Source organism: Dermochelys coriacea, chromosome 22 (genome assembly GCF_009764565.3).
Source record: "Dermochelys coriacea isolate rDerCor1 chromosome 22, rDerCor1.pri.v4, whole genome shotgun sequence".
NCBI lineage: Eukaryota > Metazoa > Chordata > Testudines > Dermochelyidae > Dermochelys > Dermochelys coriacea.
In genome coordinates, this window is record NC_050089.1 from 15,795,798 (window position 1) to 15,818,595 (window position 22,798).

General features: G+C 40.3%; 1 protein-coding gene across 5 annotated transcripts in view; it reads right to left on the minus strand.

Annotated features, from left to right (window-relative positions):
- Positions 1-10,888: 10,888 nt before the first annotated feature.
- Positions 10,889-22,798, minus strand: part of CADM1 (cell adhesion molecule 1) — a 291,800-nt gene continuing 279,890 nt past the window's right edge. For all 5 annotated transcript variants that reach the window (XM_038380879.2, XM_038380886.2, XM_038380878.2 and 2 more), the window contains 2 exons: positions 18,219-18,350; positions 10,889-17,163 (listed from right to left, as the gene is read on the minus strand). In XM_038380879.2, coding sequence (XP_038236807.1) covers positions 17,045-17,163; positions 18,219-18,350 — 251 coding nt within the window. In that variant the 3' untranslated portion in view covers positions 10,889-17,044. The remainder of the gene's footprint in view (positions 17,164-18,218; positions 18,351-22,798) is intronic.

The window sequence follows — 22,798 nt, forward strand, 5'->3', positions numbered from 1 at the left end:
TACTGAATGCAGCGTGTATGATTACCTGCCTTGTGAACAGGTGACATGTGCGCGCATTTGGTGGAAACAACTCACAGCCATCAGAAACCAAATACAGATTCTTGAGACTGAACTGGAGGAGCTATGGGAAATAGAGCGATACATAGATGAAACTTTCTTGGATCCAGTAGAGTGTCCCCAGTCTGACAGCCTCTGTGCTGTTGAGGAGGATAAAAGTCTCAGGGAAGGGGAACATCAAGCTGGAGAGGAGTGAAATGATCCCATACTTGGGACCGTCCTTTCAGATAACATCCTGGTATCCTCTCGCACTGAGGATACCCTCCAGGGGAGGGGGACCCCAGTTATTAGGAAGAGGCAGAATGGGGGTATTTGATTATTAGGAATATAGATAATTGGGTTTGTCATGACCGAGAGAACGGCATGGTGAATTGCCTATCGGGTTGAAAAGTTGCAGATTTCTTGAGAGACTTATGTACAGTGCTGGGGAGGAGCATGTGGCCATGATACATGTAGGTACCAGTGACATAGGGAAAGATAGGAGAGAGGTTCTACAGACCAAATTTAGGTTGTTCGGGAATAGATTAAAGTCTAGGATTTCCAGGGCAGCATTTTCTGAAATGCTTCCACTTCTGTGCACAGGGCCAGTTAGACAGGCAGAACTACAGGGTCTCAGTGCACAGATGGGATGATGGTGTTTGGGAGGAGAGATTTAGGCTTATTAGGAACTGGGGAATCTTTTGGGAAAGGAGGAGCCTGTACAAGAAGGATGGGCTCCACCTAAAGCAAAATGGAACCAGAGTGCTGGCATGTAAAATTAGAGAGGTCATAGCAGAGTTTGTAAACTAAGGACTGGAGGACAACAAATGCAGAGGAGCCAACAAATGCAGAGGAGCACATGATTTGGACAAGACACTTCTCAGGGGAGGGTTTATTAAAGATGATTCTCTATGATCCAGTAAAGAGGAGGGGATAGAAGTTGATTAAGTACAGGCAGGAACTGAAGAGAAACAGTCAAGTGAAAAAAAGAGTCCCATTCAATTACATCACATGAAGGCAGAAAATTTAATATTGAAAAATTTAAGTGCGTGTACACAAATGCTATATAGGTCTAAATATAAAATACATTACCTCACCCCCTTTGTCTCTCTAGAAGCCTCAATAGTAAGTTGGCTGGACTTGAGTGCCTGGTATTAAATGAAACTATCGATATAGTAGGCATCATTGGAGGAATGATGATAATCAATGGAACATGAATATCAAGGCATAAAATAAGTAGGAATGAGAGTAGCTTATACTGGCAGGAGAATGGCACTATATGTAAAAGAAAGTCAAATATAGTAAAAATCTTAAATGAATCAAACTGTACCCTAGAAAGTGGTTCTCAACCAGGGGTCCAGGGCCCCCTGGGGGACCACAAGCAGGTTTCAGGGGCTCCGCCAATCCAGGCCAAGATTAGACTTTCTGGGGCCCGTAGCAGAAAGCCAAAGCCCCACTGCATGGGGCTGAATCCCAGGGCCCCAAGCCCCACCACCCGGGGCTGAAGCCAAAGCCTGATCAACTTAGCATTACGTGGCCCCTATGGCTTGGGGCCCTGGGAAGCTGCTGCACTTGCTACCCGGTAACACTGGTCCTGGCTTTTATATGCACAAAAACAGTTGTTGTGGCACAGGTGGGCCATGGAGTTTTTATAGCATGTTGGGGAGGCCTCAGAAGGAAAAAGGTTGAGAAGCCCTGCCATAGAATCTCTATGCATAGAAATCCCATGCTTGAACAATAATATAGCAGTAGGAATGTACTACTAACCATCTGACCAGGATGGTGATAGTGACTGTGAAATATTCAAGGAGAATAGAGAGGCCACAAAGACCGAAAATGCAATAATAATGGGGGATTTCAACTATCCTCATATTGACTGGAGTATGCGTCACCTCAGGAAGGGATGCAGAAATAAAAAGTTTCTAGACCCATTAAATGACAGCTTCTTGGAGCATCTAGTCCTGGAACACATAAGGGGAGAGGCAATTTTTGATTTAGTCCTAAGTGGAACGCAGGATCTGGTCCAAGAGGTGAATATAGCTTAAGTGTTTGGTAATAGCAACTGTAATCTAACTAAATTTAACATACCTGTAGTGGGGAAAATGCCAAAGAAACCCACTACAGTAGCATTTAACTTCAAAAAGGGAAACTACACAAAAATGAGAAAGATAAACAGAAATTAAAAGGAACAGTCTCAAGAATGAAATGCCTGCAAACTGCAGGAAGGCTATTTCAAAACACTGTAATAGAGGCGCAAATGAAAAGAACCACCCAAATTAAAAAAGGATAATATGAGGACCAAAGCATGCTGAAACAGAAGAGTAAAAGAGGCGGTTAGAGGCAAAAAGGCATCTTTTAAATATTAGAAGTCAAATCCTACTGAGGAAAACAGAAAGGAGCATAAACTCTGGCAAGTCAAGTGCAAAAAGTAAGATTAGGCAGGCTAAAAAAAGAATATGAAGAGCAACTAGCTAAAGTTGCAAAAATTGACAGCAACATTTATTTAACTACATCAGAAGCAGGAAGCCTGCCAGTCAGTGGGACCACTGGACAATCCAGGCGCACAAAGAGTACTCAAGGAAGACAAGGCCGTTAAAGAGAACCTAAATGAATTCTTTACACTAGTCTTCACTGCAGAGGATGTAGCTGAGATTCCCCAAACCCATGTCATACTTTTTAGATGACAAATCTGAGGAACTGTCCCAGACTGAGGTATCATCAGAGGTGTTGGAACAAATTGATAAATTCAACAGTAATAAGTCAACAGGACCAGATGGTATTCATTCAAAACTTCCGCAGGAAGTCAAATATGAAATTGCGGACAAACAACTGTGGTATGTAACCTATTGCTTATACCAGATGACTGAAGAATAGCTAATGTAACCCTGATTTTTTTTTTCTTTTTTAAGGCTCCAGAGGCGATTCTGGTAATTAAGGCTGGCAAGCCTAACTGCAGTATCAGGCAAAGAATAAAATTATCAGGGACACAGATAAAAGTGATTTGTTGAGTCAACATGGCTTTTCTAAAGGGAAATCATACCTCCCCAATCTAATTTAGAATTCTTGGAAAGTGTCAACAATCATGTAGATAAGGGTGATAGTTTATTTGGACTTTCAAAAAGTTTTTGACAAGGTCCCTCACCTTGGGAAGGATGGGAAGGATCCATGAGGGAAGATTCTCTCATGGATCACTAACTGGTTAAAAGGTAGGAAACAAAGGGTAGGAATAAACGGTCAGTTTTCACAGTGGAGAAAAGTAAATAATGGGGTTCCCCAAGGACCTGTACTGGGACCTGTGTTGTTTAATATCTTCATATAAATGATCTGGAAAAAGGGGTGAATAATGAGGTGGTAAAATTTGCAGATGATATAAAATTACTCACGATAGTTAAATCCAAGGCTTACTGTGAAGAATTCCAAAGGAATCTCACTAAACTGGGTGACTGGACAACAAAATGGCAGATAATGTTGATAAATGCAAAGTAATACACACCGGAAAACAAAATCCCAACTATACATACAAAATGATGGCATCTAAATTAGCTGTTACCACTCAAGAGATACTTGGAGTCATGATGGGTAGCTCTCTGATAACATCTGCTCAATGTGCAGCAGCAGTCCAAAAAAACAACAAACAAAAAAACAAACCCACTCACACCTAACAATGTTAGGAACCATTAGAAAAGGAATAGGTAGTAAAGCACAAAAATATAATTCCACTAAAAAAAACAAAACACACCTTGAATACTGTGTGCAGTTCTGGTCACCACATCTCAAAAATATATTAGAATTGGAAAAGACAGAGAAAAGGGAAACAAAAATGTTTAGGGGTCTGGAGCAGCTTCCATGTGAGGAGAAATTAAAAAGACTGGGACTGTTCTGGTTAGAAAAAAGAGAGGACTAAGTGAGGATATGACCGAGGTCTATCAAATCCTAACTGTGCAGAGAAAGTGGCTAAGGATGTGTTATTTACCCCCTCACATAACACACATTTCATTTCCGTTTTAATTTCAGTAGGTTTAAAACCAAAAGGATGTATTTATTCACACAATACAGTCACTGCATTGGGACACTGTGAAATCCAAAAGAATAATTAGACTCAAAAAAGAATGGAGAGGTCCACGGAGGACAGGTCCATCAATTAGCCAAGTTGGTCAGGGATGAACCCCTATGCTCCAGATGTCCCTAAACCTTTGACTATTGGAAGCTAGTACTGAACGACGGCATGGATCACTCAAATTGCCGTTCAGTTCACTCCTTCTGAATTATCTGGCTCCAACCACTGTCAGAAGACAGGATACTGGGCTAGATGAACCATTGGTCTGACTCAGTATGGTCATTCTTATGTACTGAGGACATGTTAGTTTCCCTCTTTTCAAACTTCTCTCTTGTCCTCATTTAAACATCTCAAGTTTTTACCTTGCCACTTTGAAAAGCTAATGCCATGGACTCTCAACCTGGCATCAGGAAACTGGCTCTGAACATTACATTCAAGGCCTATTTTAAAATGTTTCCATGATTTTCCAAGAATAGAATACAAAAGAATTCCTGTAATACTAAAGTATGAAAAAAATGTAAAAAGGTGACATTAAGCAACTTAACGCCCCCCCCTCCCAACCAACCAACCAGGAGAATAAAGTTGGAAAAGAGCCCCCACAGTCAACAATGTCTTTTTACTCCACTTTGAAATAAGATTAGGGCAGCAAACATGGCTGGAAGCTGAAGCTTAAAAATCTCAAACTGGAAAGAAGATACAGATACTTAACATGGAGGGTAATTAGCCATTAAAACTTTTATCAAAGTGGTAAATTCACTCCCATTTTCTCCAGTCATTAAATAGAGAATGGATGGCTTTCTTCAAGATAAGTCCTACTTAAACCATGGGCTATTGGGTTTGAAATTGTTTCACTGGCCCAGTTGGGAGGGATAAATCCATCCACCATGAGAATCACTGGGTGTAATTCCCTGGCCTGTGTTGTATAGGAGGTCAGATTAGATGATGATAATGGTACTTTCTGGCCTTAAAATATATTAAACTGAAAATCTAGAATTCTACCCGCTTTCCAATCTTTGAAGCCTTTAAAAGTCTGCTGAACAAAGAATTGTAAGAGGAGTTGTGATTCCCTCCTCCTCCAACTCCCACACCTCAAAAACTATTGTGTTTCCAGGCCAACAATACACTACTCCATGCTCCACTTTTTCTTCTCCCCTCATAAACTTTAAAAATCCCATTGGATCTGGCATACCTTGTGATAATCTATGTTCCCTATTGCAGATACGTTATTTGGGTCCTGATAATCTGCAATGCCCCAAAATGCATTGCAGACCTGGGACCAAAGTATACCTAGGGCTTCTGGTTTTAGGTTAACCACTGATAGATAAAATACCCTACTAAAAAAAAGTAAATCAAAATCAAAATCAGTGTTTATCCAATCCACACTGAAAGTGGTTCCTTGTATCTAAGCTTGTCTACATGGAGAAGTGATGCAGACTATGAGCATGTGATTTCTAAAGTATATTAACCTGGTGTGCATTAATTGGTCAGTGCAGTATCTTGCTGGTGTTGGGAACAGTGCTACGTTAAAGCCCACTAGGGAACATATGATAAGAGAAAGTCCCCAACCTCCCCTCAATTTTTGGAAATTACATAAAACTCAAAAATGGCTAAAAATACACCCCCAAAATGAAATTAACCACCCCTGAAAAACAGAAGCTCTAAGTATACCTTATTGCAGGAGCCATCTGCAGAGCTTGAGGAGAGATGCCTGAGAGAAGAGATAAGGATTCCTGTGAGTCATAGCAAGGGAAAGATGAAAGGCAGAGGAAGATTGGTGGGAGAGATGAGAAGGAAGGTGGAATTGTCAAAGTTTGGATAAATACTAATTGGTTGCCCTCATCTAGTGTTTGCCTATCCATGATGACCTGTCGGATGTCATTAAATGGACAGGACAAACAGAACACTGGTTTCTGAAAATGACTGAGGAGGTAATGGCAGCCCCATTGGAAGTGAAGAGGTTTTGCCTGGAAGTCCAACAGCAATCTCTACTGCCACTTGCTAGGGGAGGAAAGGCTATGGAATGAAAAGGAGACACATTCAGTGTGCAATCCAGGAGTATTGAGAATGGCCTCAGTTATTTAAACCTTTGAAAATGAAAGCAAGATGGATGCTGAGCTGAATTAGTTCTTTGCATGGCACTGTCAGTGGTCAGGCAAATGCATAATACCTCAATTATATTCACATGTTGAAGTGAGATATTGCATGTTGACATGAATACCTTTCACACACCTCAGTCAGTGCATGAACTCCTGTTGTCCAGGCAGACCTTCTTATATCATAGGATGTAATGAGGTATAAATCTGAAGTTGTACCTAAGTAAATCTGTGATCATTTCAAACAGTTTGTTTGTGTTTCTTTTTCCAAACAGATGGATATTGTAGCATGAAATTGCCAAGATTAGAGGGAGCAGTAGTTTAATACACATGGCTGGGGAAATAGCTGGGCCATTTGAGGAACTAAATCCAAAATCTTGGCAAAAGCCCTGCTCAGCATTCACAGAAGGTAAACAGCCCGAGAGCAAAGCAACTGCATTTCCTTCACAGCACAGAAAAGTTGGCAAATGTAAAAATAATGAGAAAAAGCTCTGATTTGGGGAATGCTATGAATGAACCACATATGCCCATAAATAAATCATGAACTCTCCAACATGCAACTTATTTTTTTCCTCACAAAAGCGATGGCTGGCAGCAGTTTCACGGAGCAGTGTACACAACTGGATTCTTTTATTAATGTTGAATCAAACTTTTAGCAGTGGAACCCTTGAAACTGAGAAGAGGCTAAAACGAAACAGATTTTTGTGCTTTCCCCATCTTCCGCAGCAGCCTGACTGCTCTTGTGGGCTTTTCTTTTGTAAGCCATCCACTACCTTGCTTTTGAGCACACCAAATTATTGAAAATTACTGCAGCTTAAAAGTGGCAGGATGATTGTGCTGAAGAAAAGCTGTAGCATTAATCACAGTGCAGAGCTTTCAGGGAAGAGTTCAGACTCAGGTGAGATGGTATGCAAAGTTTTTGGAAAAAAGCAGCACATCAAAAGATTATCACAAAGCAAGACTCTCCCCACCACAACATACACAGACACTTAAACATTGCACAGCGGAAACAGAAGTGCAAAGGATCAGGCTGGGTATTTATAAAGTACCTACCCACTGTAGTACCTACATGCTGCACATACAAATATGACATACAGAGCAGCCATAGTTACACCAAAGCATTGAGCAGCTCTCTAGACTCCAGGTATACAGCAAAAATAGTGGGTAGTCTTTTTTTCTTCTGTAGCTATTTGAATCAGCCAGCTCAGAACACAGCTCAAAACACCCGACCTATGGAACTCCAAGGAAACAAAGAGATTCTAGGCATCAGGTAGTTTAGGGAGTTACACATGAAGCCCCTTCACCTTTTGGAGCAATGCACCTTTGCATTGTTTGCTCCGGAGATGTCCAGAATTAAAATAAATGGGGAGTAGCAGTCCAAGACCCGTGTGTTACACATATGTGGCAGAAAATGACCTGAGAGCTCCCCATTATGCCTTCTCTAGGTGATGCTCCTTGACTGATACTACATTCAAGACAAAAGAAATCCAAATCATTTATTGTGCAATAATATGTTAAGTCCATGAGATATCAATACCTCTCTACTTACTTAATTTTTGTAATCTTTAAAACATTTTAATGGAATTACTTTGCCCTGTGGGAAACTATCAGAAGATGCACCGTGGAGTGATGAGAGCAGAAAAGGTTTTGCTGGCTCAAGTTTGGCAGCTGTGCGTGCATTAGGTACTTCTGAATAGTTGGGCTTGGAATGTATTGTGAATCTCTGCCAGGTAGCAACATGGCACAAACCTGAAGGACAGCAATATAAATTCAGCTCTTGTGGTTTGGAAATCGCACTGTTTGCATTGTAGCTCCTCAGATGCCTCATGCAGAGCTTAAAAAGATGTTCTGCTTGGAGGCTATTCTGATAATTTGTCAGATTTTCTACATCTCTCTCTCACTGGGATATTTGCATGAAATCAAGATCTATGAACTTTGCTGTGTCCTACTTGAGTACTTAGGCCACGCACACTATTATCTGAGCTCTAAGGACTACAAGGCGATAAGACCAGACATGCTGCAATTTAATTTGATGTCACAAAGGGGATTGTGGCTTGAAGGGAACAGTAACAACAGGGGCATGCGTCTGATATGTGGTTGTAAAATACAAAGTGTTATCAATTTACAGTGTAAGTGTCTAAAACATAGGGACAGTGTTTTTAAGCAAATTTCCTTACTTTCCTTGCTTCCTACTTTTCTCCAAGTTTTCCTTGTGGCTTCAATAGCTCTCTAGTTAAGTTTTTGTTTTTGCGAAGGACTGTACACTCAAAAGCACACAATCAAGAGCAGCTGTGAATGCCAGACTTTTCCTAGATCTGCAGCAACAGGCTTTGGAAGGGCAGCACAGAGAAACCACCTCAAGTATATTTCAATGTATTTATTTAGGGGCAGTTCTGCCGTGCTCATCTCTGTAGTACCTATTCCACCTACTTCCACCCCTACTTCTTTGTCCAAGCCAGAAAAGATTCATGCCTCTAATTTAAATACTGCAGCTGCCTCAACCTGATTCCAGAAGAGATGGCCTAAGGGAAATATCTGGGCAGAAATTAACATTGATTTCGCCACTAGCTAAACGGAGCCTGATTAGTGCTGAAATGTCCCTTTCATGGCAGTACTTTTTAATCAAGTCTGGTGTCTCTAGTCAAACAGGTTTTAGATATTAGGATTCTGCCTCTCTGAGCATGTTGCAAATTTCAAAATAATGAAATAATCAAACCTGAAGAAAACAGAAACCAGAGTCGAATTTGGGGTGGGTATGAGGAGAGGGAAGCCACATGTTTCCATATTCACCTACCATTACAGGATTTAAATATTTGTCTGCTATTAAAGATTCGTGCTAGAGTCTCCCAACATCAGCTCTGGAAGATTGAAATATCAATTACAGATCAATTTTCTCCTTAAGTAAACACTAATGCAGGATAAACAGTATTAGAAGATGCAATCGTAACATTGCTGACTTCAGGATGGACTTCCCGCTGCTCACAGCAAGTTTAAGCCTGGAGATTAATTAACTTGAGAAGATATCACTTAAGGAAGATTTAAGACTATCATGTTGGGAATATGAGCGAATGAGATGTCGTGCATGTTAAGAGGAATGCTGCAGAAAGGATATAACATGCTTTGATTTTCCCCAGTCTAGCTCTTGTTTTCCTCAGCACCGATTCTTTATGGCTTTAAGGATTAGATTTGTGAAACTGGACACATTTTCTTTTCATGGCTAACTGGTTGTAAAACTCTGCAGGATATCCAAGTAATTCCTGGTCATGATTGAAATAATTATATAATTAAATAATTATATAAATATTTCAAAGCTGGTGCAGCCATGTCATCATCTCTGTGCAGGTATTTACTGCCAAACAATCCCAGTGCTTTCATGTTTCACTTGTTTCATTCATTACTGGCTGTAATCTATGGATTTTACTCCCCACTCCTTTTAACTTGGTCTTGCTAGTCTTAAAGAGTACTTCAACTTCCCCACTTGTCCAGTGACTGTTTGGCAGCATTAAGAGGACTCTAAATGAGTTGAAATAAAAGCTGACACCCCTCTCTAACTGTATGTTCAGTGCTCCTGAGTGCCGACGCAGCACTATGTATAGTCCATTGGACTTCTAGCACATGGAGGGCATAAAGTTGTGAGGGTTCATGTGCTATTGGAATTGCATTTTACAGAGGAAGGATGGTCCAGTGATTAGGTCACTGTCCTATGAACTGAGACTGGGGTTCAAGTCCCCCTGAGGAAGTCTCTGTGCCTCTGTTCCCCTTCTGTCCAGTGTGGGAAAATAGCCCTTCCCTTCTCATGTGGGTGTTGGGAGGATCAATATGTTACAGACTGTAAGGCGCTCAGATACTATGGTAATCGGGCATAGTTAGGCACCATAGAGAGAAGGACGTATGTTGCTCAGGCGACACTCATGTTTGTCTATAAAGAGCACATGGAAGAGTTTTAAATTCTGCTACTAAACTGCTTCCCAAGGCCAATGACAACAAAATAAGTGCTCGTGTCAACAGGGATGGTGATAATTTCTCATCATCCCCTTGTATAATCCTCAATACTCTGGATCCGGTTTTGAGGTGAAGCTGGGGAAGAACTGTGCAGTACAGGATGGGGATTCAGTGCATGACAATGGCGGGCCTGCATTTGCGAATGAGGAAATCCAGAATCCCGTCTAGTAATAAAAAATTCTCATCCTGAGGAATTCAAAAGTACTTTACAAGTTACACACAGCATATTAAGATCACTCACCCACTAATGAAATACAGTTGCTGAGATGGAATACAGGAGTCATTAGGAAGGAAAGAATATAAACATAATATAACCAGGTGAAACTGAAGGGAGAATTTAGTTGGGCAGTGTTGGAATTTGACCAGGATATGGGGTATTGCACAATGGGTATTGCATAATGCACAATGCAAAACTTCTAGTTTTTTGGAAATTCACATAAAAATGTGCACATTTTGTGTTACTTTACATCCACCAAGTTTTATGGTTATGCACTTTCAATGACATGGATTTTATTACACCCCAAATTTGCAAACAAAAACTGATGTTCAGATTTTTGACAGGAAAACCATCTTTGCCCCCAAAATAGAACAACCTTCATTTTGAAAACAAGCCCAACTTTGCTTAGTGAAATTTCCCAAAAAGTGGGCTCATTTCTGAGTTTGTAGCAAAATGACAAGACAGTAAAGCCCTTGAGGTGTGTGTTTTTTCTTTTTTTGAAGTCTTGCATTTCTTCTTCCTACTTTAAACTCTCTCTCTGGGTGATCTCACCCACTTGCAGGGCTTCAATTATCAGCTTTATGCAAGATGCCTGAACATGTCCATTCCTGATTTGTCTCCATTCTGCCACTTCCCTACATCAGCTTGCCTCCAACATCTCCTGGAGAGCATGCTGTAAATTCAAGTTTAACAAAACTGAACCCCTGATTCTCCCCAACTCCCCCCTCTCCTTATATTCATTGTCTCTATGGGCATCCTCCCCCTAGCCCCCCACCACTCACACTTGTAATATGGGAGTTATCTGCCCATCTCCCTCTCTTTTGACTCTCACACACTGGCTGTATCCAAATCCAACCTCTTCCTGTCTCCCTCTTTCTGCACAAGTGAAACAGTCGCTCAAGGCCTCAGTCTCCCACTGATCATTATATCCTTCTCTCTAACATCTCTGACACCATGTAGTCCCCATAACACTCTGTTACCAAGACCTTCTTTGACCAAGATGACCACATCCCTCTCCTAAAAGCCCTGCTTCAGGCTACCCTTCCTCCCAAACTTCTGGTCTTTGCCTTTAAGGCCCTACATAACTCTTCCCATGTTGATCTGCTGCTTTTTGTTTCAGTGCCCCTTTGTCCTGCCTCAATGTCTTCTATGTCCACTCCACACAAGAATCCTTGTGCTGCCCTCTCTACTGTCTCCTGTACGCAAAATGTCCTTCCTGAACTGATCTCCAAGGCCACTACCTTATCTGTACTAAATCTCTTTTGAAGACTGACCTCTCCTATAAGGACTTAAACACGAAACTAACCTTCCAATTATGGCTTTGTTGTGGGATATCTGGAGATAAATTATACATTTTAACTAAAGAAACCACTGTGTTATATTATCTAATCTCAGCACTTACTACCCTGACCACTTTACTGCTACATCGTTCCCTTCCCTTCAACTTGTGTGTGTGTTCTTTTGCTGTGTAGATTGTAAACTCCTCAATGCAAAGACAGTGCTATAATTTTGGAAAGCGTCTAGTATCTAAAGGGCACTACCACAAACAGATAATTAATATTTAGTATACCACTAGTTAACTCTACTTCTGCAAAAAGTACCATGAGAACTTTACATGGTTTAGCTGATACAGGTTTACGCATCAGCCGAAAGACAACACCCTACAGATAAGTATGCCTCACACCACGCTGGGGCATTGCATTCAGCATGAACTCAGAGATAAGTAACTTTTAGTAAAGTAAGCCACCTAACTCAATTGCTGACTGCACCTCCTCCAGTACTTGGGGTCTGATTTGGAGGTCACCCATTCAAGCACTGACCATAGCCTACTCCTCTGCTTAGCTTGTGTAATCTGAAAAACAAACAAAGAGTATGACAGCAACATCTTCAAGAACTATGGCGTCAGATTTTTTAGCCTCTGGAATCCAAGATTCTTTGACTAAAATGGGATTAACATTTAATTTCATTCATATCTAGGAGGATTTCTTCACAATACAACCAATTGCATTTATGATATTTTCTATCCCAAAGGTTCCTACCCTTCTACATAGATCACTGAACTCACCAGTAAAATCCAGCCACCTCCTAAGCGGAACACAGCAGTCATTTTACAGTGCACAGCCACATTCTACAACAATTTAGAGGAGAAAGTGAATAAGAGGGATATCTAAGTTGGCGTTGCAAAAGGGATGGATTTAAAGGAGGCAGAATGTTATTGGTAATAAATTATTCTGTCAATCATTTTTCATCCAGTTCTTGAGTCCATAAATTGCAAAACACGAACATGACATTCTGCTAGGTGACAGCGTTCATTAGACAGTATTCTACAAATGGCTAACAGTTTGAATGCTTTTAAAAATTAAAGAGACTGAAACACGTCTTAAAAAAACAAACAAACCCAGACTTAGTTAACATACTTTGGGGCAATTTAAGAAAGTAGCTACGGATTCTCAGTCCACAACAGGTTTGTGCTTCTTTGTCCTTTATTATTAAATACATTAAGGGTGGGATTTTTCAAATCACCTAGACGATTTAGGAGCACAAATCCCATTGAAATTCAATAGGACTTGTCACTTGCATCACTTTGGTGCTTTTACCCACCCGAAGTATGTTCAGGTCTGTGTGCATAATTTGTTTTTAGGGAATTTGACTCCTATGGTTCTGGAGTTTTAGTGCCTGAGGTCTGGACGGGGGGAAATGTGACTGCTACTGCCATGCACAGGCTGAATCACTTCTCTCTGGCAGGCCATTTAAAAATAAAAAAGACAGACATTCATTTTTAAATTGTGGAATTGAGTAACACTGTTGTGGATATAGCATTCTGAAAGAAAGCATCAGAAAAACCTCTCTCCAAGGAAATGATCTCTTCTCCAGAACAAGATTTCTCTTTCCAAACTTGCAGAAGGCACTGAAAGACGGCACCAATTAGAACCTGTGTGTCACCTTAGGGCCCTAACCAACATACTGGGAAAACTTATCAGCCAAAGCAATAGTGAAGACTAAACTTCCCTTCCCCAAAGAGCTGGCTTCATTTTATCCTTCTGCCAAATATGGGGAAAGAATGGCTGGAGCCTTCAAAAGAGCTTTTTTAAAAAAAAGCGATGTTGACAGCACATGTTCAGAAATAATTCGGAGCTGAAGAAGCTTTAAAAAAGATTCTCTTGTTTCAGGAGCAACCATCATGGTTTGGTACATCCAAAAATGAGAGAGGTTTTCCTTGTTCTTCAGAATACTCAAGCCGGCTTTGTGTGACAGACCCTAATACAGGGTTAGAAGTAATACTGTCTCCTACAAACACACTGGAAATAAAGGAGTGACATCTAACCACCACTATATTTTTCAACTTTGCACAAGATGGGGTCAGAAATAAAAAGGGACTAACTCAGACATAGTACATGCCTTTGAAAGAACATAATCGTAGTCAAACAGGGAAAAATATGTCAGGCCATTGTTAGTGACAAGTTAATAAAAAAAGGATATTTAATTATGAAAATTGAAGGCATCTTTACACGAGGTATCCAAAATAATACAAGATAAGTAGGTCAGTGATCACAGAAGGGACTTAAAAATACAAATCCACAAAACAGCAGCATGTTCTGCCTGAATCGGCATGTTGTCTAAATGCCCTAAATATTCCAAGGTGCTGTGGCTCTAACTAGCACTGCTGCCTTGGCCAAAGAACAGTGTTGGTTTGGATTATGATGGCTGCCTAACAACCACTTGTGAGTCAGAATAAGGAGAAAGAAACAGGTCAAAAGATGGGGAGGGAAGATTAAAGAACGGAAATTTATTTCTAGGCTACCACAGATCTTGGGGGAAACCCACAATAATTTTTTTAATTGGAATTTCACTATAGGTGAGCCAAGAATAGACTTCACTGCAACTGGCCACCATGGCTGTGGAGGTAAAGAGTGCAAAGTGAGATTAAAGAATAATTTTGTAACATTAATTTTTTTTATTAAGAAGACAGATATTTTATAGTACTTCTCTGTTTGTAAAAATGATATACATGAACCAATACAAAATGAGAATGGGAACATATGGATATGTGTTTTCTTACACTGTAACATTGTCCATGGACATCTTAAAACAGAACTGGCCTAAGAGTGAAAAAATAAAAAAGACAGGTGAGTAAAGAACAAGCTTATTTGCCATCAGTTACACATCCTTCATCAAAGAAAAAGTAAGTTTGTTCTTTCTACACTCTTAAAAAAAACCCTTATGATCTAAACCTGTACAAAGTAATACTCAACACTACATTTCAACAGCTCACTGTATACTGAAGAAAAAAATACATAAACCAATATACAACTAAAATCCATAATTTCCTGGGGTTTTGTTTAGTTCTCTTCCAATGTGTGGGGCCGAAAATTTTGCAATCTACCTGAGACAGAAAACACCAATCAAAACACATGAACCTGAGACATGTCAACATTGTAAGTCAAAGTTACATTGGTAACACCGCACTACTGTACACTTCCAAAACAGAAAGATGGGCTGGTCAAAAAAAAAAAACAATGCCAATTCTGCGATCAGTGTGTAAAAAAGCCTCCCCCCAAAACCTTCCAATAAAATGCTAAATGCTTCTTGCCCTTGGCTGTGGTTTGGCTATGGGCCCAGCTGGTGTTGAAGGCTCAGAAGGGAGCTGCACTTGACAAAATTACTTTCCTTTTGTAGATTCTGAGAGAGGGGAAAAGACAAAATACTGCTCAAGAATGGATTTGTTTTTTTCCCTTTTACATGCCAACCCATTCCCAAAAGGCTTGAGTTGCAGTGGTTCTACCAAAAAGTTAAACAAAACCCACAACTTAAAAAATGCTTCCTAAAAGCTCAAGAAGTTGTAACAGATGCAAATTTTTCCCCTTAAATAAATCAGTGTAAGTTTTCTACATAATGTAATAATAATAAAAATTCATCTTTCAAACTCCAAGATTATTCATTGAACAGTTCAGTATAGATATATATTTTTTAATGCTATCTTCTCATTGTGGACTGTTATCTGTAGGTCCATCATAATTCTAATTCACATTGTTTTTTCTTCACCAAATATTTTATAAGCTGTTTTCCTTGCAATTTTTAATGCAAATCCCCACATTTCCTTTATCAGAAAACAAAAGAAAAAAGGCAACTTCACGTATCCAGTTTCTCCCGAGGCTTCAGATCTAAAACATTTTCAAGGTAACTTATTTTTAGCAACTGTGCACCATGACTGCATTCATGCAAGGATCAGTAATTTGTTGGCAGATGGTTCTTAAGGCTGAGGAATGAGGCCAAGGCCTAGTGTATGAAAGGTAAAGAGATAAAAAAATACAACATTTGAGTTTTGATTAAGTGACTGAAAAAGCCTACATGCTGCTATTTCCACCTGCTCTGACCTTCGCAGAACTGAGAAACAGGGCACACCAGCATGAAAACAATAGCGACCCTTCTTCTGTCCCTCTTGCTTTGTCAAACCAAATCTTAAGGAATTAAAGTTTCACACAGTCTCTGGATGGATCTCTCAGCATGACAAATATCTGTAATATACAGTACATGCAGGACAGATCCCACTGCCTTCCCTAACTTGCACAAAGAGAAGAAGGAAAAATAATATAAAATCTGCTCATTTAGAAAACTTTGTGCACCATGAGGACTTTTCTTTTTCCAGCAAATTAGGCAGAAGTAAGGCCGATTGGGAAAGCTTGATGGAATTGTTTGAAACAGAAATAATCAGAGCAGAACTACCTTCCCCCCCCACCCTTTCCCTCCTGTGGCAACTCAAATTTGTCCACTTGCATAAAATGAACAGCCTTCATCTGTCAGTTCTGCTTAGGGCAACAACAAGGAGGATTCCTTCATGCCCCAAACTTGTCCAGACAGCATGGGGGTACCTCTACTAAGCAGTCTACAAACACAGAATTCAAGACAAATTCAATCTCACAGTGACACACCTCACTTGCAGATAACCCTGTGCAGTAATGTCTCTCCGTGGCCCACGGAGTGCATTTTCTGAGTCACAGCCTATTCTCTACTCTCCACCACTAGAAAGCATTTGAAACACGGGCAGCCGCAAACAGTTTTCATAGCTTCTTCATCCAAGCCTTTCAGACAACAGAGAAGAATGTATTATGGATACACTGAATTGCAAACTACGAAATCTAAAGCGTGCTGGTTCTCCTCCGATGAGATTGATTTTTGAACAGAAAAATAGTGGTGTTAAAAGAAACAAACACACTAAAAACAATCAAATCTATTCCAAGGGGTTCCAGCAGGCAATTCCAAAAGAGAACAGAAAGGTAAGGAGAAAAAAAAAACATACACACACAACCCGCTCCTCCCACCCCAAATAAAGTAAAACAAAAATAAAACAAGGCACAGAATTTTCTGCAAATGACTTAACAAAACTAAATCCAAGCTGGACTTGGCCAAAAAATAAAACCCAAACTGAGGTGTCGAACAGCAGAGTATACTTTACAAATAACATTTTTTACACAACCAATCCCGGACCCCAGTCTGACATCTCTCCATCCATTCGTTTAAAACAAAAAACAAAAACAAAAAGACACAAGCTGGTTGCAACTTCCAATATCACTGTCTCTGTCATCTAAATTGGGCCAGTAACTGTCCACGGTTGGACACCTCATTGAAACCAAGGCTGATCTAGATGAAGTACTCTTTCTTTTCTTCAGAGTTGTTCTGTCCTCCTTCTGCATTGATTATAGCTGTGTCTGCATCCGCTGCATCATCTGCTCCTTTGGCTTCATGAGTGAAGTATGTACCTGAAAATAAAGCAGTGAGGTTCTGTGACTCATTGATGGTCTCTGCATAAATTGCTGTAACACTGCCACTTGCTTTACTGTGAAGAAGCCAGGAGAAGGGGAGAAAAAGAACCACCACTGGAAGGAAGGGAGAGAAGTCTGAATCTAGGGGTTCCGCAGGTGTCAGTCAAGTGTAAACAGCTGTGATAGCATGAATCAGCAAGACAGCACAATGACCTCAAACATTAAGCTTGATATTTTTCAATGCTGCCTTGTGGATTTAGATGCGCATTAAGTTCAATGGGAATTGAGCATCTAAATTCTGCAAGGCAGCTTTGAAAATCACAGTCGAGGGCATTATAAAAAGGACATCAAGTAAAAAACAAACATCACTGGTTAAATAGTAGGACATTATATAATGACCCAAGGTGAGTCTCTTTCCATGACTGGGTAGATTGAGAACTACCAATAATCATGCTTCCCCCCCACCCCTTTTAAAAAGACCCATTTTGTCATTGCAATCAAAGCCTCCAACCCCCCATCCCCCCAGGGTGGGCACTTCAACAGTGACACTGGAAGTGCTCAGCAAAGCACATGGGAGGTCCCAGGAGCACATAGAACAAGTGAACATAATCAGCCTCCCACATTGACCAGAAGGCCCTAATGCTGTTATGAGTGGACTGAATAAATAACAATGATTTTTATGTTACTTCAGGCCATATAAGAGTCTGGAATGATATAGTTCCTCCCAGTACAAGTGTGCACAAAAATAAATTAGTAAATTCTTAAGCATGTCATGCCCTTCTATTAAAGATGACATATCTTTCATCTATCCTTCTCTCCCAATCCTGATGCACTTTCCCCCTTCTTCTCTGCGTTTATTGGGCTCCCCCATCTTGCTTTTAGCTTCCTCCTATCCTGTATTCCTGGATCCTCTTCCACTATACAAGTCCCTCTGCTACTTTTTCTGTTCTCTCTCCTGCTGTGTAACAAAACACAGTGCCTTGTATCACCGACTGTTACAGCTGCCACCACGCCAAGCCCTCCCCAATGCTGTGTTTCAAGCCTCAGCTTACCTTTATGTCTTGCAAAGTATCGCCCTAAAATGATGAGCAGGCAAAGCATTGCGAACACCACCACGGCCACGACCCCGCCGATCACCGCATGGTCCACAGCCCTTATGGACCCTTCATCACCTGCTCGAGAATCTGTCGAGAGCAGAAGAGGAATAGGAATTTGGGACTTATTAGAGGGCGATTTGAAGGTTTGGCTGCAGTTGTGCCCAGGGTTGGAAAAGTCACCCTTTTACTTTTAAAAGGAGAGGGGTAAAGCACTGAACTATCCAGACCAGTGGTCTCAACCTATTTACCCTTGTAGGCCGCATATGCAGCTGTGTGTGTGTGATGTGGGCAGTTGTGTGCAGATTGGGCCACAGGTTGAGAACCACTGATCCAGCTGGATCAGTTCACACAAGGGTGCAGAAAGGCCTGACTGATCAACTCAAGATATTTTTCCACTATGCAGCAGCAGAGTCAGCACTAATGCATGTGGAACAAGATCGGGAAGGAAAGGGAAACATGGAATCATCGGCATCTTTTGTGAGGGTCTGCAACACCTCAGTCCCCAACTTCAATTCTCCCTCCCCTGCCCCAGATAAAGGGGATGATCCAACAACTGGAGGCCAGGAAGTGCCAGTATGGTGACATCAAATATCAGTTATATGGAAATATCAACAAGGCATTTATTTATATGAATGTTAATCCCCCAAAATTTTATTTGCATGGCAAATAAGTGATCAAGTCCTAATTTCAAAAGAAATCTAGGATTATGTGATTAAATATATTTTTGCTCAATAAATTCCATGATGCATCGAATAGCAGAACTCTCAATGCAAACCATAAAACCCTCTTCAAACACAGATAGTAAGCAATAATTGTAAATTGCATCCAACCGCTTTATTTTATTTAACACCTCGCCATGCAATTAATTTTCTTTTATAAGCATCTCTCCCTTAGGATGCCAGTCCCCTAGAGAGGAATGACTTATTTGGCGGGGGAACAACTCTGAAATGAACCCAGAATGAGCTATGGCCATGTAAAATGAATGTATAGCAGTGTAAACAATTTTAATTTAAGAATGCAGCTACATCAACCCTTGCTGCAATTCTAATGGCAACCAAGATTTATAATGCAGTAAAAAACAATTATTCTCCTGTTGATTAATACATTAACATTTGGAATGGAAGCTAAACCATTGTCTCTTTTTTATTGAGTCAAGCACGACACCTCTATTAAAATGATTTACTACCCGTACCTTACAATTTAAGCACAGCAGCAACAGAAACGGTAAAAATCTTTTAACTTTACATGATTTGTGAAGTCATATGTGAAGGATTTACCATTTAAATCTTTCACTACAAGCAGCACATGGCCTATAAATCTGTCCCACATGCAGTTGCCCGGACACCTAAGAGAAATGCATTTCACTAGGAAGACTGAGAGTGCAAAATCAAGTCAATTTTTAAGAAAGATTTATCTCCGTTTCTCTCCAAATAACAGAGCAAATCTCTGAAGCCTCCACCTCTAATAATATTTGAAGTTTATCGATCAAGTGTACAGATCCGTGACAGCTAAAGGTAATGGTGCTCTTTTGAGCCGAAACCTGATACAATGTTTTCAGCAGGAGCTCAGGATTTACACTTTCTATCGACATTTCCAATTCTGTTCTAAGATTAAGTACTGAAGGATGTAAGTAAATAACTCGTGACCAAGAGCTCCATAAAATGCATTTTAATTAAAACAGTTTAAATTAAAAAGAAAAAAAATCTTAAAGTATTTCTTCAAGTTGCCTTTTAAAAGTAACAGAACAAAACGGGTAGAATTTGCATAGACTATGGAATGCCTAGGTTTAATTAGGTCAAAGTAGGTGCACATTAAAGGACAAAATGAAGAGCAGCCAATTAGACAGAACCATGTTAAATAAAATCCCCTTCAGCAATATATCTAATACATTAAACTAAGTGTGACAAAAAATGTTCTGTTAGCCAAAAGCTTTCACTACTGGGGTAGCTCTGGCATGATATACATACAAATCACTTAACTAGGATTAGAATGTGCTAGAGAAATTTAAAAGCGTGATATGGGTTAAGACTCGGTGTTCACAAGACAGAGCCTACAAATGGCAGGTATATCCCATATAGGTTATTCCTTACAACTTCATGATTAGAAAAATGAAATGCAAAAATTATCTCTAACAATGACAGAGTGTATCCAAAAGGACAAAACCTAACAGGAAAGCAACCAATGAAATACTCAGTTAAAAAACCATAAATGTTGATCTCTCAACGAGGAGAATTAACTAATCTTGACCTGCCAAGGATTTCAGATCCAATCAGTTTTTTTCCCCTCAAGTCAATTTTTCATAGCTGGTGGAGACAAACAGGAAGAAGATATTTACAATACAGAAGATACATGTACAAAGGTAAGCAATTCAGAGAAAGGTGCAGATCCTGATAACTAAGGGCAGGAAATGCCTCCCAGTGGCTGCAAAATATACCCTGAAAAAACTTCTCCTAGGAAGGGCATTCTCTATTACTCAAGGTGCAGACACATGCCTTATCAGAAAAATGCATCTGGCTTTGCTGTTGTGGCCAGAGGTGTAATGACCATGATTACTGACAGCTGCCCCACCCAAACATCATGTCACCTTTGACACCTAGACTGCAAACATACTAGGGCAGGGACTGTCTGTTACTTGCCTATATAGAACCTAGAACCATGGGGGATCCCTGATGGTGTTCTAGGCAACCATTCTAAAATCATCTCATTTCATGTTCCAGCACAACTATTTAAGGTCTTTACAAAATTCACAAGGCAACCCAAGTTGGCTGATCCATTCAGTGGTCACTTAAGACAGGTTTCACTGTATTTATCAGTGTAACCAATTATTTTTATTGGTTCTAAAATCTACAGGCACACTTCACAGCTACTTACAGCAGACGCACACCAATTCAATAGTTATCTTCCCAGTCCTACTCTGATCACACAATTAAGAAACGCCCCACACTAACTCACCTATCTGCCGTAGTTTGTTTATTGAAGTTATATCAGTTAACTCTACAGATTGGTAACATCAGATGTTATGATTTCCTAGTGCTGCATCCTCTCTGCTGGAGAGATGGGACGTACCCCAAATTAAGAGTAAGGATTTCTTGTTGACGTTGGGAACAGTTAGGGCAAAGTATGCACATCAAAGCACATCTGTATCATGTGAGAGCACAGCCCAAAAATTGGAGCCAAGATGCATTTTGCTTGACCCAACACAGATGGAGAAGACGACAAATATAAGACCAGAGCTTCAGATGGTGTAAATCGGCCTAGCAACAATTCCAGTAGAGCTACATTGGTTTACCCCAGCTGGAGATCTGCCCATAAAATATAAAGTGAAATGCTGTGCCAAATCACTGGCCTGACAGCTCCATGGCGGTTTCTGTTCAATCTATAATTAAGTCAAGAGCAGTGAGTCTTTAGTCATATCCCTGTTTCCCTGCGAAGTGACTTTCAAACACAGCTTGACAAACATTTTTGGCCAGCAGAGTTTATTAAATATGATTTTTTCCACTGGGACAGGTGCTATTCTTCTTAATTATTTGTATGGAAAACAATATTTTTCCAAGTATACGCTCCAAGTTTATTTTACTGGGTGTATGGCTAAATAGTTTAAGTTTATGTGTTAATTAAAAATTAAATACAACACACTGAGGATGTCTAGTGCTTGCAAACCATCTAGAGACAAATCTGAGAGTCAGTCTACAGTGTACTTTTGCCCTAGAGGAAAATGGCTTCATATTTATATTAGATCATCAAACAAAAGGAACTTCCCTCCTACTCTGACTGCTAATACACTGGATGTTTATTCCCTAGAAATGCTGTACATATTACTCAATTAAAACAGTATTACCCAACCAGATGTATTTATGCTCCTGCTCCCACTTCTCCCATCTTCACAAACAGCCTTCAGCTGAGGAAAGGTAAGTCACCTCTGCAGGGACTCTGCCAATGCACCTCACTCCCGACTTGCAGAACCTCCCTGTACTGACGTACAGTACAGACGTCTGTACTGAGTCTCCCACAAAACTCAGCCCGTACATGATAATCCTGTCTTGCAGCCCTATTATTCATAACTTGGGTCTTCAGCAGAGGCTACAGTTATATCAAATGGTGTGGCTGTTTCATAAAGTTGACAGATAAGGACTTAGCTGACTCCCTGATAACTCATCGCATTTGTGACCCAAGATAAAGTTTTAAACTGTGCTTCCAGAGAGCAGAGGCTCTAAACCATCAAGCTCCATCCTTTTGCATACATATTTCATGTTTAGCAGCCTGCAGCTAGCTTCATAGAGCAAAATAAAACCACCACTGCATCTGCTCTCTGCTTCATCTAGTCTCTCTCTGGGCAGTTTGGCTACTTGTTTTGATTGGGAAAGAAAAATCAGGGGATGATTTAAATTTTTTTAAATGAAAAATGGAACAACTGATGCAGTCTAGCTGCCAGTGGGCATCCATGAATTCCTGCACCTTTAAGATTACACCTGGCAGGCAACTGTTGATCCGAACAGAAGCATCAAGTAAAGGATTCCTTTCAGAAATCACCCTCA